General features: G+C 52.5%; 2 protein-coding genes and 1 long non-coding RNA gene across 5 annotated transcripts; 1 reads left to right on the top strand and 2 right to left on the bottom strand.

Moving 5' to 3' along the window:
* Positions 1 to 1,173: 1,173 nt before the first annotated feature.
* On the bottom strand, positions 1,174 to 9,334 carry ZNF771 (zinc finger protein 771). Of its 2 annotated transcripts, none has more exons than XM_019717256.3 (3): positions 9,178 to 9,334; positions 8,379 to 8,528; positions 1,174 to 2,245 (listed from the first exon to the last, which is right to left on the bottom strand). In XM_019717256.3, exons 2-3 carry the CDS (start codon positions 8,517 to 8,519, stop codon positions 1,433 to 1,435), a joined length of 954 nt encoding a protein of 317 aa, XP_019572815.1. In that variant the 5' UTR covers positions 8,520 to 8,528; positions 9,178 to 9,334; the 3' UTR covers positions 1,174 to 1,432. The 2 variants fall into 2 exon arrangements, with proteins under 2 accessions (XP_019572815.1, XP_019572814.1); XM_019717255.3 differs by lacking the exon at positions 9,178 to 9,334 and adding an exon at positions 8,886 to 9,134.
* On the top strand, positions 3,615 to 18,707 carry LOC141569470 (uncharacterized). 2 transcript variants are annotated; one of them, XR_016022647.1, is made up of 5 exons: positions 3,615 to 3,744; positions 4,808 to 4,938; positions 5,682 to 5,811; positions 14,318 to 14,381; positions 18,607 to 18,707. It is a non-coding gene; the product is annotated as an uncharacterized LOC141569470 (long non-coding RNA). The 2 variants fall into 2 exon arrangements; XR_016022648.1 differs by lacking the exons at positions 14,318 to 14,381; positions 18,607 to 18,707 and adding an exon at positions 6,337 to 6,670.
* Positions 15,028 to 18,753, bottom strand: ZNF48 (zinc finger protein 48). Its single transcript, XM_074322813.2, has 2 exons — positions 18,667 to 18,753; positions 15,028 to 17,565 (listed from the first exon to the last, which is right to left on the bottom strand). Exons 1-2 carry the CDS (start codon positions 18,743 to 18,745, stop codon positions 15,764 to 15,766), a joined length of 1,881 nt encoding a protein of 626 aa, XP_074178914.2. The 5' UTR covers positions 18,746 to 18,753; the 3' UTR covers positions 15,028 to 15,763.
* Positions 18,754 to 19,851: the final 1,098 nt, after the last annotated feature.

The following is a 19,851-nucleotide window of genomic DNA, read 5'->3' as shown; positions in this document are numbered from 1 at the left end:
CCCAGACTCCTGCAAACTCAGCAGACACTAGAGCAGTATCTGACTGAGCTGGCCAAGCCCTCGAAAACTCTTCCCTCTCTAGGTTTCCCAGACAAGATACTCCTGGTTTTCTACCTCTGGCTGTTCTCTCACAGCTTCTTGGGTACCCTCTTCTGGGTATGGTGTCATGCACCCCAAGCTGTTACCTCCAATCACCTCCCTGACCTCTCCACATTGACCTCACACCCTGTCCAGATTGGGGTATAACAATTGCTCCAATTTCGACTGCCCTCATCCTATGCCATTTCAGTGACACTACCTGTGGTCAGTCATCCAACCTAAGAACTTATGTCAGCCCCATCGTCTCCCTCGTCCCTAGGTCCACTCTTAACCTCCTATGAATTCTAGTTCCTTAATATGCCCAGTCCACCACCCCTCCCCCATCCATCAAGGCTTTGCTGCCTTGGACCTTTTCATCTGGCTTCTAAGGTCCCTAGTGGTCTACCTCCTGCCAACCTCCTTTATTTTTGTTTCTACCTTCCACCCCAGGGGATGTCAAGAAGTCTGGCATGCTGTTTCAGGGGCTCTCTCCATATTTTCCCCAACCCCATCTCTCTTAGTCTTCAAGCCCAAATTAAACTTACCACCTCCGAAAACATCTCTAAACTCCAAGATTGCATTAAAGACCTAACCAACAGCATCCCCCATCATAGCTCCCATGACAATGGATTGCAAGCACCTGTTTACTTGCTCCTGCTCTGCCATTCACTGGCTGTATCTACTCATCTGCAGAAATGGAGATAAGCTTGACCTGACTGGGCTGTTAAGGATGAAAAGGAGCTAATAGCAGTAATGAAGCACTTGAACCCTTTAACAAGTTTCTACCAGTGCTTCTCTCTCTACTGGACAGCTGCATGACACTCACGACTGCTCACCAAAGCTCTGCAGAACGCAGTGCCTGTTTGATCAGGAACGTGCGACGGAATGTTTATGGACCCACCAGACCTGAGGGTGCGAGGACATAACCAAGGGCCGAGTATGGGATGACTCCACACACACACAAACCCAGTTCCAGGAACCCTTTTGGGCTTAGAGCCCCACTCGGCTCCATGACAGTTCGCGTAAGTCACTTAAGCCTGGGGAAAACCCAACTTTCCTCCTCCCCACCCACCTCATTTACAGGCACGGGTGGGGTGAGGATATAATACTTTATTCACTAACACGAGCTGAGGGTTTGTAGTGAGGGGGAAGTGGGCAAGGTTTCCAGGGACCCCGGTAGGAGATTCGCCATGTCTCCCGGGTCCAGGGCAGCCAGGCCTGCCATCCCACCCTTTCCAGACCAGGGAGGCAGGGCGGGGAGGAGTCGTCCGGGTTAACGCAGCCCCTGGGGGGCGGGACCCTAGCGTGCATCTCCAGCAGGAGGCTGGCAGTCCGCAGCAACGAGATCGGCGGCTCAGCTACCCTCGCACTCTGGACAGCGCTCGGTGACAGTGGCGGCCGTGGCGCCAGGGGGTAGCTTGAAGTCCCGGCCGCAGCCAGCGCAAATGTAGAGACGGCGCCGCATGTGTGCGCGACGGTGGCGGATGAAGTGTGAGCTGAGCCGGAAGCGCCGGCCGCATTCGGCGCAAGGGTAGGGCCGCTCGCCCGTGTGCGTGCGCGCATGCTCCGCCAGGTTGGAGCGGTGGCCGAAGCGGCGGCCGCACACGGGGCAGCGGTGCGGCTTCTCGCCCGTGTGCACGCGCCGGTGCTTGGCCAGCGCCGAGCTCTGCGCGAAGCGCGTGCCGCAGTCGGCGCATGCGTACGGCCGCTCGCCCGTGTGCGTGCGTCGGTGGCGCGCTAGGCACGAACTGCCGCCGAAGGCGCGTCCGCAGTCCGGGCACGCGTACGGCTTCTCGCCCGTGTGCACGCGCAGGTGCTGAGCGTAGTTGGAGCTCTGCGCGAAGCGGCGGCCGCAGTGCGCGCATGCGTACGGCTTCTCGCCAGTGTGGCGCCGCCGGTGCTGCCGCAGGTTTGACGCGGCCGAAAAGCGCTTGTCACACTCGGGGCACTCGTAGGGCCGCTCGCCGGTGTGCGTGCGGCCGTGTTTGGTCAGCGCCGACTTCTGCGAGAAGCGCCGGCCGCACTCGGTGCACGCGAAGGGCCGCTCGCCCGTGTGCGTGCGCGCGTGCTTGGCCAGCGTGGAGCGGCGCGCAAAGGCGCGGCCGCAGTCTGGGCACGCGTGTGGGCGCGCCGGGTCGGCAGACGGCGCTGGCGCCTCGCTCGGGACCTGCGGGGAGAGGGGGGACAGGTCAGCCCTCACCCATAGGGCGGGGAGCCAGAGACCTGGGTCTCCGCAAGCTGCAGCCTCTCAGTTCCCCGTGTGTAAAACAGGAAAAGCAAGGGTGCCTGCCTCGTGAGATGCTGCATATCACAATGCCCAGTGTCATTCTAGCTATTCTTTATTCATTCCACAAATATTTAGTAAGGGCGTACAAGGTGCCAGACTCTGTTCTAGGCACTGGGGGATTCGGCGTTATTATTAAAAATCCATGCTTCCAGGAGAACGGATAAGGGGTGCTGGTATTGGGGGGGAATGCTGTAAACTTTCAGGTTAAACCTTACTGATGTAATATGAGCAAAGACCTAAAGGAGGTGCGAGAGCAGGCTGCGGAGGGAACAGCAAGAACTTGAGGCAGAAATCTGCCAGTTCGTTCAAGGAATAGCCAGGAAAAGGGCCTAGGGCAGAATGCATGAGGGGGAGAGTAATCAAAAGGGTGGCTCTGGAGGGGACCTCTTAGTTTAGGGCCTTGTAGTATGAAAGGGACAGGGAACGATTCGAAGAGATGTTAGACGGTTTTGAACAGGGACAGGACCAGATCAGACTCATTATTAAAAGGCTCCATCAGGTTGCTGGGGTTGAAGGAGGGGAGAGGGCAGAAGCAAGAGCCCAGGGAGGAGGTGTCATCTAGCAGGAGAAGACAGTGGCTCAGATCCAGGTGACAGGTGGAAAGTGAAAGGGGTGAGAAGTGGTCTGCTTCTGGATATATTCTGCCATTTGAGACAACAGATTTAATAAACAGATTAGATAGAAGGTATAAAGAAAGAGAGGCGTCAAAATTACTCTAAGGATTTTGAGTTTAGCAACTGCAAAGGTAGAGGTGCCATCTGCATGGTGAGGATGGTGGGAGGAGGAAGTTTGGTAGGAAAGACCTGTCTCAGATCATACCTCCTATTCTCCTTGACACATCTGGAGCTCAGGAGAGAGGCCTAGGCTGGAGATGTTGGGAAGCCGTCAGCCTATAGGTGGTTTTTAAAGCCTGCAGACTGAGATTACCCAGGGCAGAGAACCTGGGGCAGCCAGGTGACGAGCAGCCAGTGAGGTAGGAGAGGATGGTATCTTAGAAGATAGGCAGGACCAAGTCCAGGCTCTTTGATAAACTTTTAAGATCAAGCACCTGTCATCTTTTAAGCTGTGAAGAAGGCGGCAAGGTAAAACCCAAATGCTATTCTGAGGCCTGAATTGAAAATGAGCCAGTTGCATGAGGTCTGGGCTTTTAGACATATAAAAATCAGATAAAAGAAAAACGCTTTGTCCGACACAGGGAAAGGGAAAACTCTATTAACATTGTATTAACGTGGTTTTGTATTAACTGTAGAATGAAGAGAACTATTGAGAGCACGCTGTTCCTTAGAAAAGAAAAGGCTCATCCCAGCAAAAATGATGCCGAGTATCGCCTGTGGGCCCAGCAATGAGATGCATTAATTCATGACCAAATGAAGGACCTGGTACGTATTAAGGACAAGACAGTGTTAGCTTCTCCCCATATTCGATCTCCACAAATTACTACATTCTTATTTTAGACATAAGGAGACAGGTTAAGTGACAGTGAGCAGGAAGGCCTTTACTTTCTTAAGTTGCAAGTAGGGCAGCTTCAAGACCTTGAGGATCCTTTGTAAAAAGGCAGTAGCTTTTTGGTAACCAACTCAGAAATTGGAACGCCAGGCAGTTTGGGAAATTAGTGACCAGACAAGGGAACTCTGGTTTAAACAGTATACACGATAACAGTGATACCAGCGTTATGGTGTAAAGCTTCGACAATGCTATTTTATGTACATTATTATGTTAAATCTTCCCATCATCCCCTTGAGTCAGGTGTTACCTTTGATAATTAAGAAAACTAAGGCTCAGGGAGATTATATTCATGTAAGCCAGTGGGAGTCAGGACCCCACTTAACCGGTAGGGTACACTGCTTCCCTGCTCTCACACCGCCAAGATGTGACAGAGGCTGGATTCCAAGTCCCTGGCACTTTCCGAGAGGGATTCAAGATTAAAATACAACTTGATAACTTTAAATCGAGAAATTCCCCATAGTATGTTTGGCACAGTCTGAATTCAAGGTCACACTTTCTAGTCTTGCCCTGATTTTGACATTTACTAGGTTTATTTCAACACATCAGCCATTGTGGAGAGAACTTCTATCAACATTTTTCTGGCCCTTTTTTCTTTGGTACTCTTCTTTAAGATGACTTTGACTGCCTTATACTGGGCTCACTGACTTATGAAAAAGAAATTCTTCACACAAGTACTCTTGGTATCTCCAGCTCCAGGAGGAGGGGCCTTGGGTGCCCCAGGGAACATCTTGGTATCTAGCTCATATACCATAAGGAGGCATCTAGCTCATTAAGACTCTGAACAAGTCACTCCCTTGCCCGGCCTCGGTGCAACAAGGAAGGTAAGGTAGGTTAGGTGAGATAAAAATTCCCAACCGAGGTATTCTTATCACAGATGCAAGGGTTATGTAAGGACACTGTTCTCTCATGATAATCATTACGTATTTATTTTCACAGACATTAGAAAGACAATGGGTCACAGGAAACCCACAATTTCATCATTATTATTGTTTGGATGAAGGCAGATTTATTTAACAAAACAATATGAATCTATCTGAAGAAAAGCATTAAATAAATGAGCACAGCAGGTGAGTGACATGACTGAACTTGGCAAATACCAGACCAGGTGGTCATTAAAAGCCCTTACACGACTTCAATTCTGCAGCTATCGGATTTCAAAATTAGAATAAATGGTATTTTTTGTACTATAAGATATGGGGACACAATGCAGAACAGTAATATGATAATCTAAGCACTTCAAGTTAGTGAATTTGTCTTCCTGCTTTAAGTTTTTTTGTTTGTTTTAACCAGGGCACATTTCCCAGTTTCCTCCTCACCTATTACTTTTCTAATTAATAATAATAACTACTGAGCACTCACTGTGCCAGGGGCCATGCTAAGTGTGTTCCATCCCCGTTTTAAATTCTCACAATACTCAGGGTTAGGGATCATTAGCTCCATTTTATAAATAAGAAAATAAGACTCAAAAGTAAGACCCTGAGGCCTGCCCGAGGCCTGGCAGCTAATCGGTGACAGAACCAGAGTCTGAACTGGATGGAAGTCTGTCACTGTCCAAAACACCTGCTGTCTTAGCCATGATGTAATTATATGTCACGACAAATGTGAGGTCACCTACACAGCTTGTCTCCCTCCCCTGGACTCTTTTCAGAATCCTCCTTTTTGGTATGAAGTATAAAATACGATCCCTGTCCTCTGGCTCCTTGCTACAGGAAGTGTGGTCCACAGACCAGTAGCACCACATTGCTGGGAACTTGTTAGAATCTCAAGTCCCACTCCAGACCTACTGAATCAAAATCTCCTTTTTAACAAGATCCCCAAGTGATCTGTATGCAAGTTAAAAATGAAGAAACTTGATCTAGAAGAGAGACTCCTGGAGAAAGCAGGTGGAAAAGGTGAAGAGGGCTTTACAGGCTGAAAAGACCACACAGGCGATCTGAGAGGTAAGAAAGGGTCAGGGCTGCTTGAAGCTGGGCCTGGGATGGTGCTGGGTGATTAGAGATGAAGCCAAGACATGAGGTCAGATGGGGAGACTTTATCCTGAGGGAAACAGAAAACCACTCAAAGGTTTCAACAGGGAGAGAGATGATTGAATGTGCATAGAGCCCTCTGAGAAAATCCTTCTATTCATTAAAGAAAAGTCGGATTTTGATAGGCAGTGAAAGAAGGCTTCGGCCCCTGACTGCAGCATAATTAAGGCCTGTTCTGGACAATGACTGGCCATGGCACTCGGTGATAGCTCAGAATCACAGAATGTCAGCACTGGAAGGAACTTTCGAGGTCACTATTTCATAGAAACTGAGATGCAGGGAGACCACACAGCAAGTTAATGAGCTATCTTGTGGACACAGCTATTTAGGGGATGTATGTGTGTAACCCTCATTTCCACCCTCCTCCTCCAAATCCAGTCACCCAGAGATACTTAGACTGGCTTTCAAGAATCTTCTTTTCATTGTCTCATTTTACAGATGAGAAAACCACAGCAAAAGTGGTCAGTGGTGGCGTCAGGATTTGAGCCAGTTCTCTCCACTGCTACATGACGGCATGTAGAGTCTAGCCCTATGTACCGTTCACAACTAGCACAGGCCACCCTCCTCCTTCCCATCCTTAGCTCCCATGAGTCCAATCAAGGTTCCCAAATATCCCCTTCTTTCATCCTCTCTCCACTGCTGCCACTACCTTAGAGCACGCTACCAGCTTTATGTGGCCTGATCTCCCCACAACAGCCAATGAATCTTCTAAATAGAAAACCCTCCTCTGATTGGAGACTTCTGATAACCTCACACACTGTGTCCAAATTCCTATGCTGGCTTTCAACACCTTTAACTCTCTGGCCCTTCTCCTCTGAGCATTTGCTTCTGCTGTTCCCTCCTCCTGGAATGCCCTTCCTCCTCCTCCTCTTGCCAAATCCCCACTAAGCCTTCTCTGGAAGCCTTCCCCGCTGCCTTCAGTTGTTTGCCCTCAATCCTCTGTCTATGCCTCCATGCTGTTTCCTGTTCACTCCCAGCCCCAGAATTCAGCCCACAAAGGCCTTTGATAAATATGAGTTGAAAAATCTCCAGGAAGATGGACTAGACCAACATCCTGAACTTTTGGGAGAAAAATGAATAATAGCAGCAAATCTTTACATAGTGTTTATTACGTGACATACACAATTCTAACTCTTCACATGTATTAACTCATTTAATCCTCACAACCCCAACAAGTAGGTGCCGTTATGATTTCTCTTTTACAAATGTGGAAACTGAGGCACAAAGAGGTTAAGAAACTTGCCCAAGGTCACACAGCTGGTAAGGGACAGAGGTGGATGGAAGTCCACCCTAAGTTCTGCAGTCTGAGTTCTTAACTTACAGGCCAAAGGGGAGGCCAGGGGATCCACAGGGCCAGAAGAGGCAAACTAAGCTAGGAGGATGGGCCAAGAAGGCCTGAGGAAAACAGAACTAGTTACTTCAACTGGAAGAGGCCCCATCAGCCAGCCCCTTCCCCCTAGCGCCCATCACACCCACTAGGGGGCAGCAGAACTTCCTTTCCCTGGGAACCAGCCCGTCGGCTTGGACTGGCTGGAACAGGAAGAAATCAGCATGGCCCCAGAAACCTGGCAGAGCCAGCTGGACTCAGAGCTGCACTGGCTGGAGGTGAGAGTACTGTAGGGTCCTGGGAAGTGGAAATATACCTGGTGGCAGTTAGGGTCTCAAATGGGGAAATCTAACTCATTCTGATCTTAAAAAGTCTTTCTTTAAACATACATCAACCTCAGGATAAAACCCAGGTGCCCTACCTGGCCTGCCCACCACCTCCCTTTCATCCATGCGACAGCAGGACTGAACCAGCTGCCCTCACTTCTCCCAGGGCTCCATTCACCCCCTCAGAGCTACCTGAAGGCCCATTGCTTCTGCCTGGAGTAGTCACTCACTTCCCCCGTCACTCTCACTGGTCTTAGGTAAGCCATCCCTTTACTGACTTTGAGACCTTGGGCCAGTCACCAAACTGTCCAGTTTCCTGGGCCTCAGTTTCCTCACCTGTAAAATGGAACAAATACTACCTACCTTATAGAATTGAGGTGCTTAAAACAGTGTCTGGAGAATAGTAAATGCTACCAAGAGTCAGTCAGCTATTAGTGTTGCTGTTGCCTAACCTGACCCCCCACCCCCACCCCCTCTAAATCTACATTAAGTTCCCATCTGGGCTTCCACCTCCCACCCATCACGTAGGATTGTAGCTGTGTGGTTACTTGGCAGTCTAACCTTGCTAGACTTCAAGTTTCATGGGGAACCAAGGGAACCAAGGCTGGCATTTACTCTCCAACACCCAGCACAGAGCCTGGCACAGTAGGCGTGACATCTGTTTGATGGCAGCATGGACAATGGGGCAGAAGGATGAGTGGCCAACCCTCAGACTCCAGATCAGAAATTGAGGGGAAAGTTGGGACAGGATCCCTGGCTTCTGTCTGAAGGACGCTGGACCTGGACCAGGTTAGGGGCATGGGGGTCCCCGGGGAGGAGACACGTACCTCCTTGTTGTCCACGGGAATCTTGAGTTTCACCACCTCATACTTCTCCTCACCCTCATCCTCCTCACTCTTCACCAGCAGCACCATCTCCTCTTGCATCTCCTCCTCCTCCTCCTCCTCTGTCTGCTGTTCGCCTGGCATCTTGACGTCCTGGGGCGGGCAGCTGGGTCAGAAGCTCAGGACCCGCCCCCCACCATGGCCCTGGTCCAGGCAAGGCGGTGCAGCCGTGGCTTCTCTCGCCCTGCCCTGGTCTCTAGGTCTGGCCCTCTCTCCTCCACCCCAGCTCCGCCCTAGGCCCCAGCACTGCCCTGGGACCAGGTCTGAAGACACTCGTTCACCCGACTCATCCCGTCATTCAAGGCCCTGAAGTGTTCGAATCTCCAGTCCCAGCGAGTGGCCACCCTCCCAGCGCTGAGTCACTCCCGGGCATCTGGATCGGTGGCCCAGTGCTCTAGGGCACGGGCTGGAGGCGGGATCGGGGCGGAGACCCTGGGGGTGCGCACTCACCAGCCGCAGGTTCCGCGCTGGCGCAGCCCCAGGACAGGGCGCCCGGCTGTTGGGCACTCTTCGAGGCCGCGGCTCAGGGGAGGGGCGGGGCCTCGGGGACAGCTGTTCGTTGGTCAGAATGCCTAACCCCGCCCCCTGGGGGAGGGATCCAGGGGACCCAGGCGTCCGGCCCAAACTGCCCCAGTAGGGGGACGAACCCAGAGCCAGCGCCTTCCGCTGTACTCCAACTCCCAGGATCCCAGGCCGCCCCATCCCGACTTTCAAGGTCCTCGTAGTCGGGCTGTAAACCTACCTTCAAGGCTCGCTCGCCTCTTGTGGCCGGCTCAGAGGTCTCCGCGGAGGCCAAGCGCAGCTGCTCCGCCCCAAATAGGCCACGTGCGCTCCTGCCCAGGCTTGGGCCTCTCGCTGGCGCCCCGCCTGGAGGGCGGACCCTGCTGCCTGCTCACCTCTTCCCTCCCTTCCCTCTTTTTCCTCCTCTCCCGTCTTTTTTCCTTTCCTGGCGACACCTTTCTGGTCTCTCGGCCTCTGGGATATCTTGCTTCTTGAATACATCTCAAATCAACAGCCCTTCAGGCTGCCGCTGGCTTGTATTGTGTGGTGTGCCTGCTATGCGCCTGTGTTATGCTAAGCGTTTTCCACACCAGATATCTCTTAAATTTGTTGGGGTAACATTGGTTAATAACATTACATAAATTTCAATGGTACAACTTTTATAACATCTGTATACTTCATTGTGTGCTCACAAGCCAAAGTCTAGTCTCCTTCCATTACCGTATATTTGACCCTCTTTATCCTCTTCTCTCCCCACCCTCCATCCCCTCTGGTAACCACCAATCTGTTGTATCTATCAGTTTTTTCCTTTTTTGATCTGCACAAAGGTGGGTCCATTTTACAGATAAGTTAACACATTGCGTACGGATCACGAGAATCTTCAGGAGGGATTTAAACCCCGCCATACGCAACGTGTTAAGTGAAGTTCAGGGAGGTAAACTGATTTACCTAAATCACAGTAAGGGTTGTCATAGCATCCCTGACAACCCAATCACATAGGTGGAAAAATTGGGGGGCTGTAATGCAGGGTCCCCGGTCCCACTCTTGGAGGGTGGACACAGAATACGGTGAGGCCAAAAAGGAACAACAACAGGGCCTTAGATAGGGGACTCATACCATTATATTCTTAATGGCAGCTGGTCGAGACACAAAAGCAAACATCCGCCAGTACCCCAACAGGGGGTCTTCCTGCACCCCAGTCTCACTGCCAGCAGGGTGAGACACAGGAAGAAGGGTCCACATGATCCGTAATCCGCCATCCACGCTTGTTAACCCCACTTGCTAGCCGCAATTTGCCATCTGCTTCTCAGCCAACCAACCCCTTAATGTAGCCGCAATAGTTATATTAGTGGTTAATGGCTAACTGGTCATAGCTGATGGCCAACTAGTCACAGCTGATGGCCAGCTACTACCCAAGCCAGCACCTTTCCACGTGAGGCCAAGAGCCTGGAAACTGCTCTCCTGGCTGTGTCCCCACAGGGGCCCACGGACCAAATCCAGTCCACAGAAGTATCTTGTTTGGCCCTCAGAGTGTTTTCACATTTAAAAATTAGCTTCAAAAAACAAGAAAAGAGATCTTTTACAAATTTTAATTTCCAGCATTTAAAAATTGGGATGTTTCCCACTTCTCTTGAAAAAGATATCTAATTCTCCCATTTTACGAATGGGGCAACTAAGAATCAGAAATGAGGAAAGAGAAATAACATTCCGTAAGTGCTTACAATCCCTATGCTATCTCTTTACAACAGTTTTGTGGGGATCAGTAATATCTCCCTTTGACAAATGAGGGAACTAAAGCTTACTGCGCTTAAGTAATTTGCTCAAAGTCACACAGCTGGTAAGTAGCAAATTCCAAAGCTCAGGCTCTTTCTATTGTACCAATTATCTCTTAGACATGAGGTTCCATGAGGAAATTGGTAGCAGAGCCAGGACTCATGCCTCAGTCTGCAGAGTCTAGGGCATAATTAAGATGTTGGGATTACATCTGGTCAAACTTTTGCTCCACCTCAGCGCTGGGAAAAGGGTAAATGCCCGGATACTCACACTCAAGATTCCCCCAGAGCCACTTTGATTGCATTTGTTCTCTCATCATTGAGCGCTATTATGTGCCTGGCACCATTCTAGGTATTAGAGATGCAGTAGTTAACAAAACACAAAAGTCTTGACTATTATAGCCCTTCTGAGGGTGTAAAAAACATACACAAGTAAATAAACAAGATAATTTCAGATAACGATAGGTGCAAGAAGGAAAAGGGCAGGACGGTGTAATAGGGAGTGGTGTGGTTCGGGGGCTTCTTTAATGTGTGCAGGGAGGTATCTCAGAAAATAGTATTTGAGACTCCTTGAACGATGAGAAAGTGTTAGCCATTTGAAACTCTGGAGGAAGAGTGTTCTAGACAAAACTAAAGGCCGTAAGGTAAGAAGAACAAGCTTGGCATGTTTGAGGAACAGAAAGAAGGCTGGTGTGTCTGGAGCCACGTGGGGGAAACGTAGTGTGGGAGTCGGAGGAGATGTAGGCAGGGAGCGGACGATGGCTGGAAGGCAAGGCCTGCTCGCCCTGATGCAGACATTCGGGGAAGAGACTCAGCTGGGAGCAGTGAAAGACCCTCCGGGAAAGGTCTTCTGCGGTGGGAGGATGTTGCAACAGATGCTTGCAAAAGGATAAGGAGTCCATTTGCCCTACAAACATGTACAAGTGTCTACCTGGAATCGGAGCTTGTTCCTCCTGCTCTTGAGAATCTCATAGTCTTATTAAGTTGGTGCAAAAGTAATTGCGGTTTAAAAGATTAAAAATAATTGCAAAAACCGCAATTACTTTTGCACTAATCTCATAGTAAAGGAGTGTAATTAAAAAAAATACATAGGGCCGTGTTGTGCGGGGAGGCCTGCGAGGTCTCTGGTCCTGCTCCCCACACAAGAACGCAGGACATGGTGAGGCCAAAAAGGAACACCCATGGAGCCATAGATGGGGGAGTCATACCACTATATTCTCGCTGGTGGCATCCGCCTGTCATGCGGGGAGGCCTGCGGGGTCTCTGCTCCCGCTCCCCATACAAGAACGCAGGATATGGTGAGGCCAAAAAGGAACACCCACGGAGCCATAGGTAGGGGAGTCATACCACTATATTCTCTCTGGCGGCACTATACTCTCACTGGAGGCTGGATCCACACTGTCCGCAAACCGCCATCCACGCTTGCCAGCCCAGCCGCCATCTTCTTGCTATAGCCCCCATTCTTCTCTTCTCTCTCTTTCCTCTCTCTCCTAGCGTAGCCACAGCAGTTATATTAGTGGCCAATGGCTCACTGGTTACAGCTGACGGCCAACTAGCCACAGCTGATGGCCATGCAATCACAGTTGATGGCCATTTACTACCTGAGCCAGCACCTGTCTATGTGAGGCTGAGAGCCTGGAAACTACTTTCTGGGGCTCTGCCCCCACACCGCCTCTCTGCAATTCCGCGCTTGCTAGCTCCGCCACCATCCTCTTGCTAGCCCCCATTTTCTTCTTTCAATCTCTGCTTGCCAGCCACAGCAGTTATATTAGTGGCCAGTGGCTCACTGGTTACAGCTGATGGCCAACTAGCCACAGCTGATGGCCATCCAATCACAGTTGATGGCCATTTACTACCTGAGCCAGCACCTGTCTATGTGAGGCCGAGAGCCTGGAAACTGCTTTTTGGGGTTCTGTCCCCACAGGCGGCCGGATGGCTCAGTTGGTTAGAGCATGAGCTCTCAACAACAAGGTTGCCAGTTCAATTCCCACACAGGGTGGTGGTCTGCATCTTCTGCAACTAAAGATTGAAAACAGTGACTGGATTTGGAGCTGAGCTGCGCCCTCCTGAACTAGATTGAAGGACAACGACTTGGAGCTGATGGGCCCTGGAGAAACACACTGCTCCCCAATATTCCCCAATTAAAAATTAAAATATATATCTATACACACACACACACACACACATATATAAATTTTATATGTACATGAAAAGGAAACAATAGGTGTTCTGGCAGGAGAATAGTGGGGTAAGTGAATAACTCCCTTGAAGAGAGTGGATACTGGGTGCCAGCCTCACTGAGGAGATAAATGTGAGTGGGTGTTTACCAGATTAACAAAGAGGCAGCAGCTTGTAGGACTGTATATTCTTGTAAAGAATACATCATGCTCAAATATATGGTGATGGAAGGAGAACTGACTCTGGGTGGTGAACACACAATGGGATTTATAGATGATGTAATACAGAATTGTATACCTGAAATCTATGTAGCTTTACTAATAATTGTCACCCCAATAAACTTTAAAAATAAATAAAAGTATAATTGGAAAAAGAAAAAAAAGAATGCATCATCCTCCAAAGACACCGTCCACCAAAGTATTTCGGGAGGCCTATGTGTACCAGGCCCCTTTTAGGACCAGGAGGTAGAAAGTTGAGTTTAGAAAAGTCTTTTTCTTACTCATTACTCTGTATTTCACTATTTGCCTTCAGCCCCACAAGAATTTCAGTTCTTGAATCCCCAAGGACTTAGCACATTTTCTTTACTCTGCCCAGAACACTCCACTTCCTATCCCCTCCCTCACCTCCTTTCTTAGCGTATTCCAAGTCACTGTTTGCCACTTCTTTGGAGAGGCCTTTGGATTGTGTAGGATTCTCTCCTGCATGTATGCTTCCTGCATAGTCCTTACCACATTTGAAATTATTTGTTCAGCATCTATCTTCTGGGTAGAAACTTAAGTCAGAGACTTTGTCTTATTCATCCTTCTATCCCCAGTACCCAGCACACAGTAAGGAATGCTGTTGAGTGACTAACTGTCCTCAAGAAGCTCTTGGTGTGTTTAGAAGAAGGGATTCTAACCCAAGCTGGAGGTTCGGGTAACCCCGAAACCACACAATTGGAAAACCTTGAATGCCAACTAAGGAGTTCCGTTTTACACAGACATGTGGCGATACAGCAGGGTTTTTTAGGTTTTTGTTTTTTGTTTTTTTAAGGAGGGCGCAGCTCACAGTGGCCCATGCGGGGATGGAACAGGCAACCTCGGTGTTACTAGCATCCTGCGCTAACCAACTGAGCTAACCTAACCCGCCACCCCCACAGCAGGGTTTTTAATTGGGGAGTGACATGGTCAGATGTATCCTTACAAAGTTCACTACAGGCCGGCTATGAGGCCAACCTGGTAAGGAGACCAGAGAAACCAGCAGGGAGGATCTTCCAGAAGCCCCCAAAGGTCTCCATTCAGGCCTAGGGGTATGTGTGCACTTGAGGACCAAAGCGTCCAAGAACCCCAGACCCGAATGTACAACTCCCGGTTTTGAGTGTGTTTGACAACTTGGCAGCGGGTGGGAGGACCGGAAGGAACCGCACTGTGACAAGCTTTCATTGGTTTCTAGGCAAGGCCGACCCATGGTTAAGATCTCGCGAGAGCTTGTATCCAGGAACCATTCCCGCATGCAGGTGAGCTGAGACGCCCAACCAGCGCAGTTGCAAAGCAGTCTTATACTTCATTTCTTAGGTGGGTGAGCCTCCCTGCTCTTTTTTTTTGTCCTTGGCCAGTCAGCCCTCCTGGGAAAAAAGTAGATGCGAGTCCTGCTGCTAATACCGCGTGGGTCACTGGAAAATACGGTTGCCTTTTCCAGGGCATAGGTATCCCCTTTGCCCTCTGTTTGGACAGTGCAGTCAAATGACCTGTTTCTCGACAAGGAAACAGGGAGGTGGGTTTCTGAGTAGGCAGAGTATCATTGTCGGGACCTCTGTGCCTATACCAGAGCCACACTTCTCCCGTACCCGTCGCCATAGCAACAGCACTCACTGAACACTTTCACCCCGTGGCGTCCCTCCATTTCCCTTTTTAGGGTCGCGCTGGATGATGTGAGGTAGGTGGTACCTGTGGGCATCAAGAACTCAGGTCTGGGGAATCAGTCAACAGAGCTGGTGGCTGATTAGCCAGATGTCAGAGCTAGAAAGCCAGACTATGCCAACCTCTTGATTTGACCGGCTCAGAGGGCAAGGGACCCACACGACACACGGATTGGGGATTTTGCCCCTTGTGACCCTTCAACAACTTTTCACCCCTCACCATACACACACACAAGTCCAAACCTCAGACAAGAAGCAGTTTATTAGCAAGGAGACACATGGAGATGTGGCTGTCTGGCCTTGGAGCTTCTTCCCCGCCTCTCCTCACTTGTCCTGTCCTCCCAGTCACCTTGGTGTCCAGAGCAGGAGTGCTCCTTCTGCTCACTGGTCTATTCTGCCAGTGTCCAGGTGTCAGGGTGGGTTGGGGTTCCCCAGGGCAGGTAGGTCTGGGCTCTGTCTGAGCCCCTTTCCTGGCTAAGCCCATGTCAGTGGCCTGGGGCTGGGTACTGCCTGCCACATAGCAATCCTCTCAGGATGACCAAGTTGCCCCTGCCTAATTGTCACCCTGAACTCCACTCCAGCAGTCTGTTTGTCGCAGCTCATAAGGACAGACAAACTGTAGTTCAGGGTGCTGGTCTCCCAGGCGCGAGGTTGGGAAGGGTCCATCTTTATAGGTTAAGAGGCAGCAGGAATTTTAGGTTCGAGTCCTCAGGCTAGCGCGTTTATTAATTCAAAAAGTGTTTACTGAGTGCCTACTGTGTACGAGGCAGTGTTCTAGAAGCTGGGGGTACAGACCACACTGGTAGGGTCCTAAGCCCAGCTGGGACGGTTTCCTGAGCTTCAAGGTCAGTCTCCAGTCTCTATCTAGTCACTCTGTTCTTCCGTTTCTTCCCCTCCTCCCTCCCACCACCTCCCAGGCCCTTTCTTCTCTGCTCAAGCAACCCTTTAGTCTCCTGGGCCTCCACCCTCCCTGGCCTCCATCATTCCAGCCCTGTTGGTGGCTCCTCCTTGAGGGGCCTTGCCCGACCATCCCCTGTCCCAAAGGGCCTGAGGACCAGGTGCCCACGCTGGTGCTTGATGCGGGCAGAACTGTCCCCAAAGCCCTTGCCACATTCTGCACACTTGTATGGCTTCTCCCCAGTGTGGGTGCGTCTGTGTTTGACCAGATCTGAACTCCGGGGGAACTCCTTCCCACAGAAGCCACACACGTGGGGCTGGCTGGGTCCAGAGGGCTGGGCCTGGACTCGGGGTCGAGGGGCCATGGATGCTGGGCCAGGGGGGTTATGTGGCCTCAGGAGAGTGGAGGGTGGTGGTGGCCGAGCCCGTTCCCCACGGTGGGTGCGGAGGTGCTTAACTCGGGCGGAGCTGTCAGCGAAGCCCTTGCCACATTCAGGGCACAGGTAGGGCTTCTCCCCTGTGTGCACACGATGGTGTTTCACCAGGTCCGAGCTTCGGCGGAAGCCCTTGCCACACTCAGGACACTTGTGGGGCTTGTCACCTGCTAGCGGTGGGGGAGGCTCCCCAGCCTGGGGGCCCCCAGGCTCGGGCTCCAAGCCAGGCAAGCCAAAAGGCCCATCGCCTGAGTGCGAAGGGCTTCGAGGTGTCAATGGGGGGCTGGTGCCAAGAGGAGGTGGGGGTGGGCTTGAGCTGGGGGGTGGGCTGGGGATCAGGGGGGCCAAAGGGTAGCCTGGGAAGCTGAAGTCCTGGGCTTCCATGTGAGTGAGGCGGTGCCGGAGAAGGGTGGAGCTGAGGCTGAAGGTGCGGTCACATTCCGGGCAGGCATGCGGCCTCTCCCCACTGTGGGTGCGCAGGTGCTTCACCCTGGCAGAGCTGTCAGCGAAGCCCTTGCCACACTCAGGGCACAGGTAGGGCTTCTCTCCCGTGTGCACACGCAGGTGCTTCACTAGGTCTGAGCCCCGGGCAAATTCCTTTCCACACACATCACAGCCAAAAGGTTTGGGCCCCAGGTGACTGCGCTGGTGGCTCAGAAGACTACAGCTGAGCACAAATCTTTTGCCACAATCGGTGCAGATATATGGTTTGTCCCGAGCCTTGGGTCCCTGTGTGGCTGCCGGGGCCGCTCGGGATGGCTGCCGCCGGGGTACCACAGGCCGGGGGGCCTGCTCCCCCCGGTGTGTCCGCTGGTGCTTTATGCGGGCAGAACTGTCGCCAAAGCCCTTGCCACAGATGCCACACTTATAGGGCTTCTCACCCGTGTGTGTCCGCTGGTGTTTCACCAGGTCAGAACTCTGCCGGAAGCTCTTGCCACATTCACCGCATATAGTGGGGCGCTCACCAGCAGGGATCCTGGACCGAGGAATCTTTGGGGGGCCCTGGGCCGGTGGTCGAGCTCTGTAGGGCTTTTCACCACTATGAGTTCGCTGGTGTTTGATACGGGCAGAACTATCCCCAAAGCCCTTGCCGCAGACCCCACACTTGTAGGGTTTCTCCCCCGTGTGGGTCCGCTGGTGTTTCACCAGATCTGACATCTGCCGAAAGCTCTTGCCACACTCGCCACACACGGCAGACCGATCACTAGCCTGGCCCCAGCGTGGTTCTCCCAGGAGCCGGGGGCCTCTGTCCTGCGCCTGCGGCTTTCCTGGGCCCTCTCTCTGGACCCATAAGTCATCCCAGGTCTGGATGCCTTCAGGTTTGAGCGAGGCATTTCCGACTTCGTGACCCGAGGTCAGACCTTCCTCTTCCTTGAACCCCAAGTCGTCCTCCTGTGGGGTGTGTTCAAACTCATCCGTCTGAGACAGCTCCACGTTCTCACTCCCTAGACCTGGGGAAAGAAAAGGGAGTTGTAGACCTGCCCTTGGCTCAGCCCCTACCTTCCATTGCCACCTTGTCAATCAATGGTCACAAGGATTTCTTTCCCTCTCTCCTCTGAACTTCCGAAGCACTTACTATCGCCTGTGCCTCTCATTTATGAGGAACTTCCTTTTCCCATGCCCTTCATGTGTGCCAATCACTGAACTAAGCATCACTGAAGCCTTGCAAACAATCTTATGAGGTAATAGTGTTCCTATCCCCATGTGGAGACTCAGAGAATTTAAGTCACTTGCTCAAAGTTATAAAGGTAGTCAGGAGCAAAGCCAGGTTTCTAACTCAGGTCTGTCTGTCTGGTGCTCAAGTCTGGGTGAACCACTACATTCCACTGTCTCTATTTGAAAACCCTGGTATTTGCCATTTCTATGATATCTTTTTATAATAGCCCATTCTGTAATTTATTCAGTTAACTGGTGTTTACCTGAGAGGCCCCAGATACACAACTGGACCTCAAGATGCGTAGGGTTGGAAGGAGAGAGAAGGGAAAGTGCAAATAATTATACTTATGGGCTCAAAATAACTGTGCTGGAGAGAGAGAATAGGAGATAGGCCAGGCTTTCATAGCGAGAAAAGAGTAAACCATGGAGAGGAATGGAGGCTAAAACTGGAAAGGGATGTTGGGACTAGGATCTGGATGGAACACCCGCTAAGGCCTTAATTAGCAGGCAGAAGGGAGCTAGGAAAGGTTTTAGAGAAGGGGGACCGGATTAGATCCGGGCTGAGATCAGTGTGGCTGCAGAGGGCATCATTGGAGAGAAAAGGGCTGAGGGGAGGCTGTTGCAATTGCGGGATGAGACATGAAGTAGGGCAGAGGCACTTAGGATGGTGATGACTGTTGGGGAGGGGAAGACAGGCCTAGAGATGATACCCCTCCCGGCCTTGCGCACAGTAGGTGCACATAAACACTGCCTCCCTCCGTCCCTCGGTTTTTGCTCCCCTCCCCCTCTCTCCCTGGAAGCACAGTTCAAGTTCGATTTTTCTGTGCCTTGGCCAGGTCTGGGGTCCCCCACCCGGCCATTACCTGCTCACGGCGGCGCATCGCCGCTGCACTCACCTGTGCGGGCGCCTCGCAGCTGCTCCCTTTCCTCCCGGCCACGGAGATCTGGGCCCCAGGGCTCCACTGCGCGCTCCATCGCCGGCAAGCGCCCTGAGCAAGGGGACAGACACAATTCCACGGTCACACAGCCATGTGCGGCCCGCGGCGCCCGGCCGTGGCCCTCTGCCGGCCGGAGCGGGCACCGTGCAGCTTCGGGGTCCGAGGTGCGGGGCGCGGCTCCGGTGACCCACGCGCGCCCGCCCGCTCCGCCGGCGGCCCCTGCACCTGCTGCTCCTTCCGGCACGCAGCCGCCCCTCACCTCCCGGCCACCTCCGTGCCCGCCAGCCGGGTGCTCTGCCGAGCTCCTCCGCAGGGCTCGGGTGCCCGAGCCGCCGACGGCTCTGGGATGCAGGATCCGCGTCCAACGGGGCGGGGGGCTCGGCCCCAGGCGTCCCGGGGGCGGCCGCCGTGGGCGGGGACTGGAAGCGGAAGAGCGGGGCCGCACCGAGCCGCTCTAGGACCTTGGAGGAGCCGCGCGCCTGCGGGGGCCTCCCGGTCTTCCCGAGCTCATGCCGGCGGGCGACCGCGAGCTGCGGAGAGGGCTACTCTAAGCCGAGGACGGTGGCCCGAACTCGGTGGTATTAACCGTGTGCCTCCTGGGCTGCAGCTGGGTGTTGAGAGCCGGAGACTCTTTCTAATTGTCGCTGGGTTGGGCTACCCGCGCCCACCTGCGGGATCGGCAGACAGCGCCAACCACCCGGGCCTGGAGAGACAAAGAGATCCAAAGGCTGACCCAGGGAAAGGGGTGGGGGAAAGACCCAGGCAGACAAAGGGCGGCGGAGGGCGGCGGAGACCCCAGCCGGGGCGGGGCGGGGCGCCGAGGCGCAGGAAACAAAGCCAGGCCGGTCCGAGAGGCCGAAGGCTGGGGTGGGGGAGGGGGGCCGGGCCCGCCTAGGGTGGGGGAGACCAAGGCAGGAGGAGAAACAGGCGAATGCCTCTAGGGACGTGCCTGGGGAGAGGCGGGCCGCTGGAATCAGACCTGGGCCCCGGAACCGAGACCCTGAGCCAGAGACTCACAAAGTCGTAACCTAACAGCCCTGAGTCAGAGAAGCCGCAAAGGCAGAAAGAGAGAGAGCCAGCAGCAGACCAAAATACCGGGGCAAAAGATTGACCGCCAGAGACAAAGAGATGTAGACAGGTAAG

Source organism: Rhinolophus sinicus, chromosome 10 (genome assembly GCF_057876585.1).
Source record: "Rhinolophus sinicus isolate RSI-liver-muscle chromosome 10, RSI-T2T, whole genome shotgun sequence".
NCBI lineage: Eukaryota > Metazoa > Chordata > Mammalia > Chiroptera > Rhinolophidae > Rhinolophus > Rhinolophus sinicus.
This window is presented reverse-complemented; position numbering and strand designations above follow the sequence as displayed.

Bases quoted from the DNA above. Each gene is read 5' to 3' on its own strand.
- ZNF771 (XM_019717256.3), bottom strand. From the start codon at position 8,519: ATGCCAGGCGAACAGCAGACAGAGGAGGAGGAGGAGGAGGAGATGCAA. The intron at 2,246-8,378 runs GTACGTGTCTCC...CTCTCCCCGCAG, and splicing joins TTCCCGTGGACAACAAGGAG to GTCCCGAGCGAGGCGCCAGC.
- ZNF48 (XM_074322813.2), bottom strand. From the start codon at position 18,745: ATGGAGCGCGCAGTGGAGCCCTGGGGCCCAGATCTCCGTGGCCGGGAG. The intron at 17,566-18,666 runs GTGAGTGCAGCG...TTCTTTCCCCAG, and splicing joins GCTGCGAGGCGCCCGCACAG to GTCTAGGGAGTGAGAACGTG.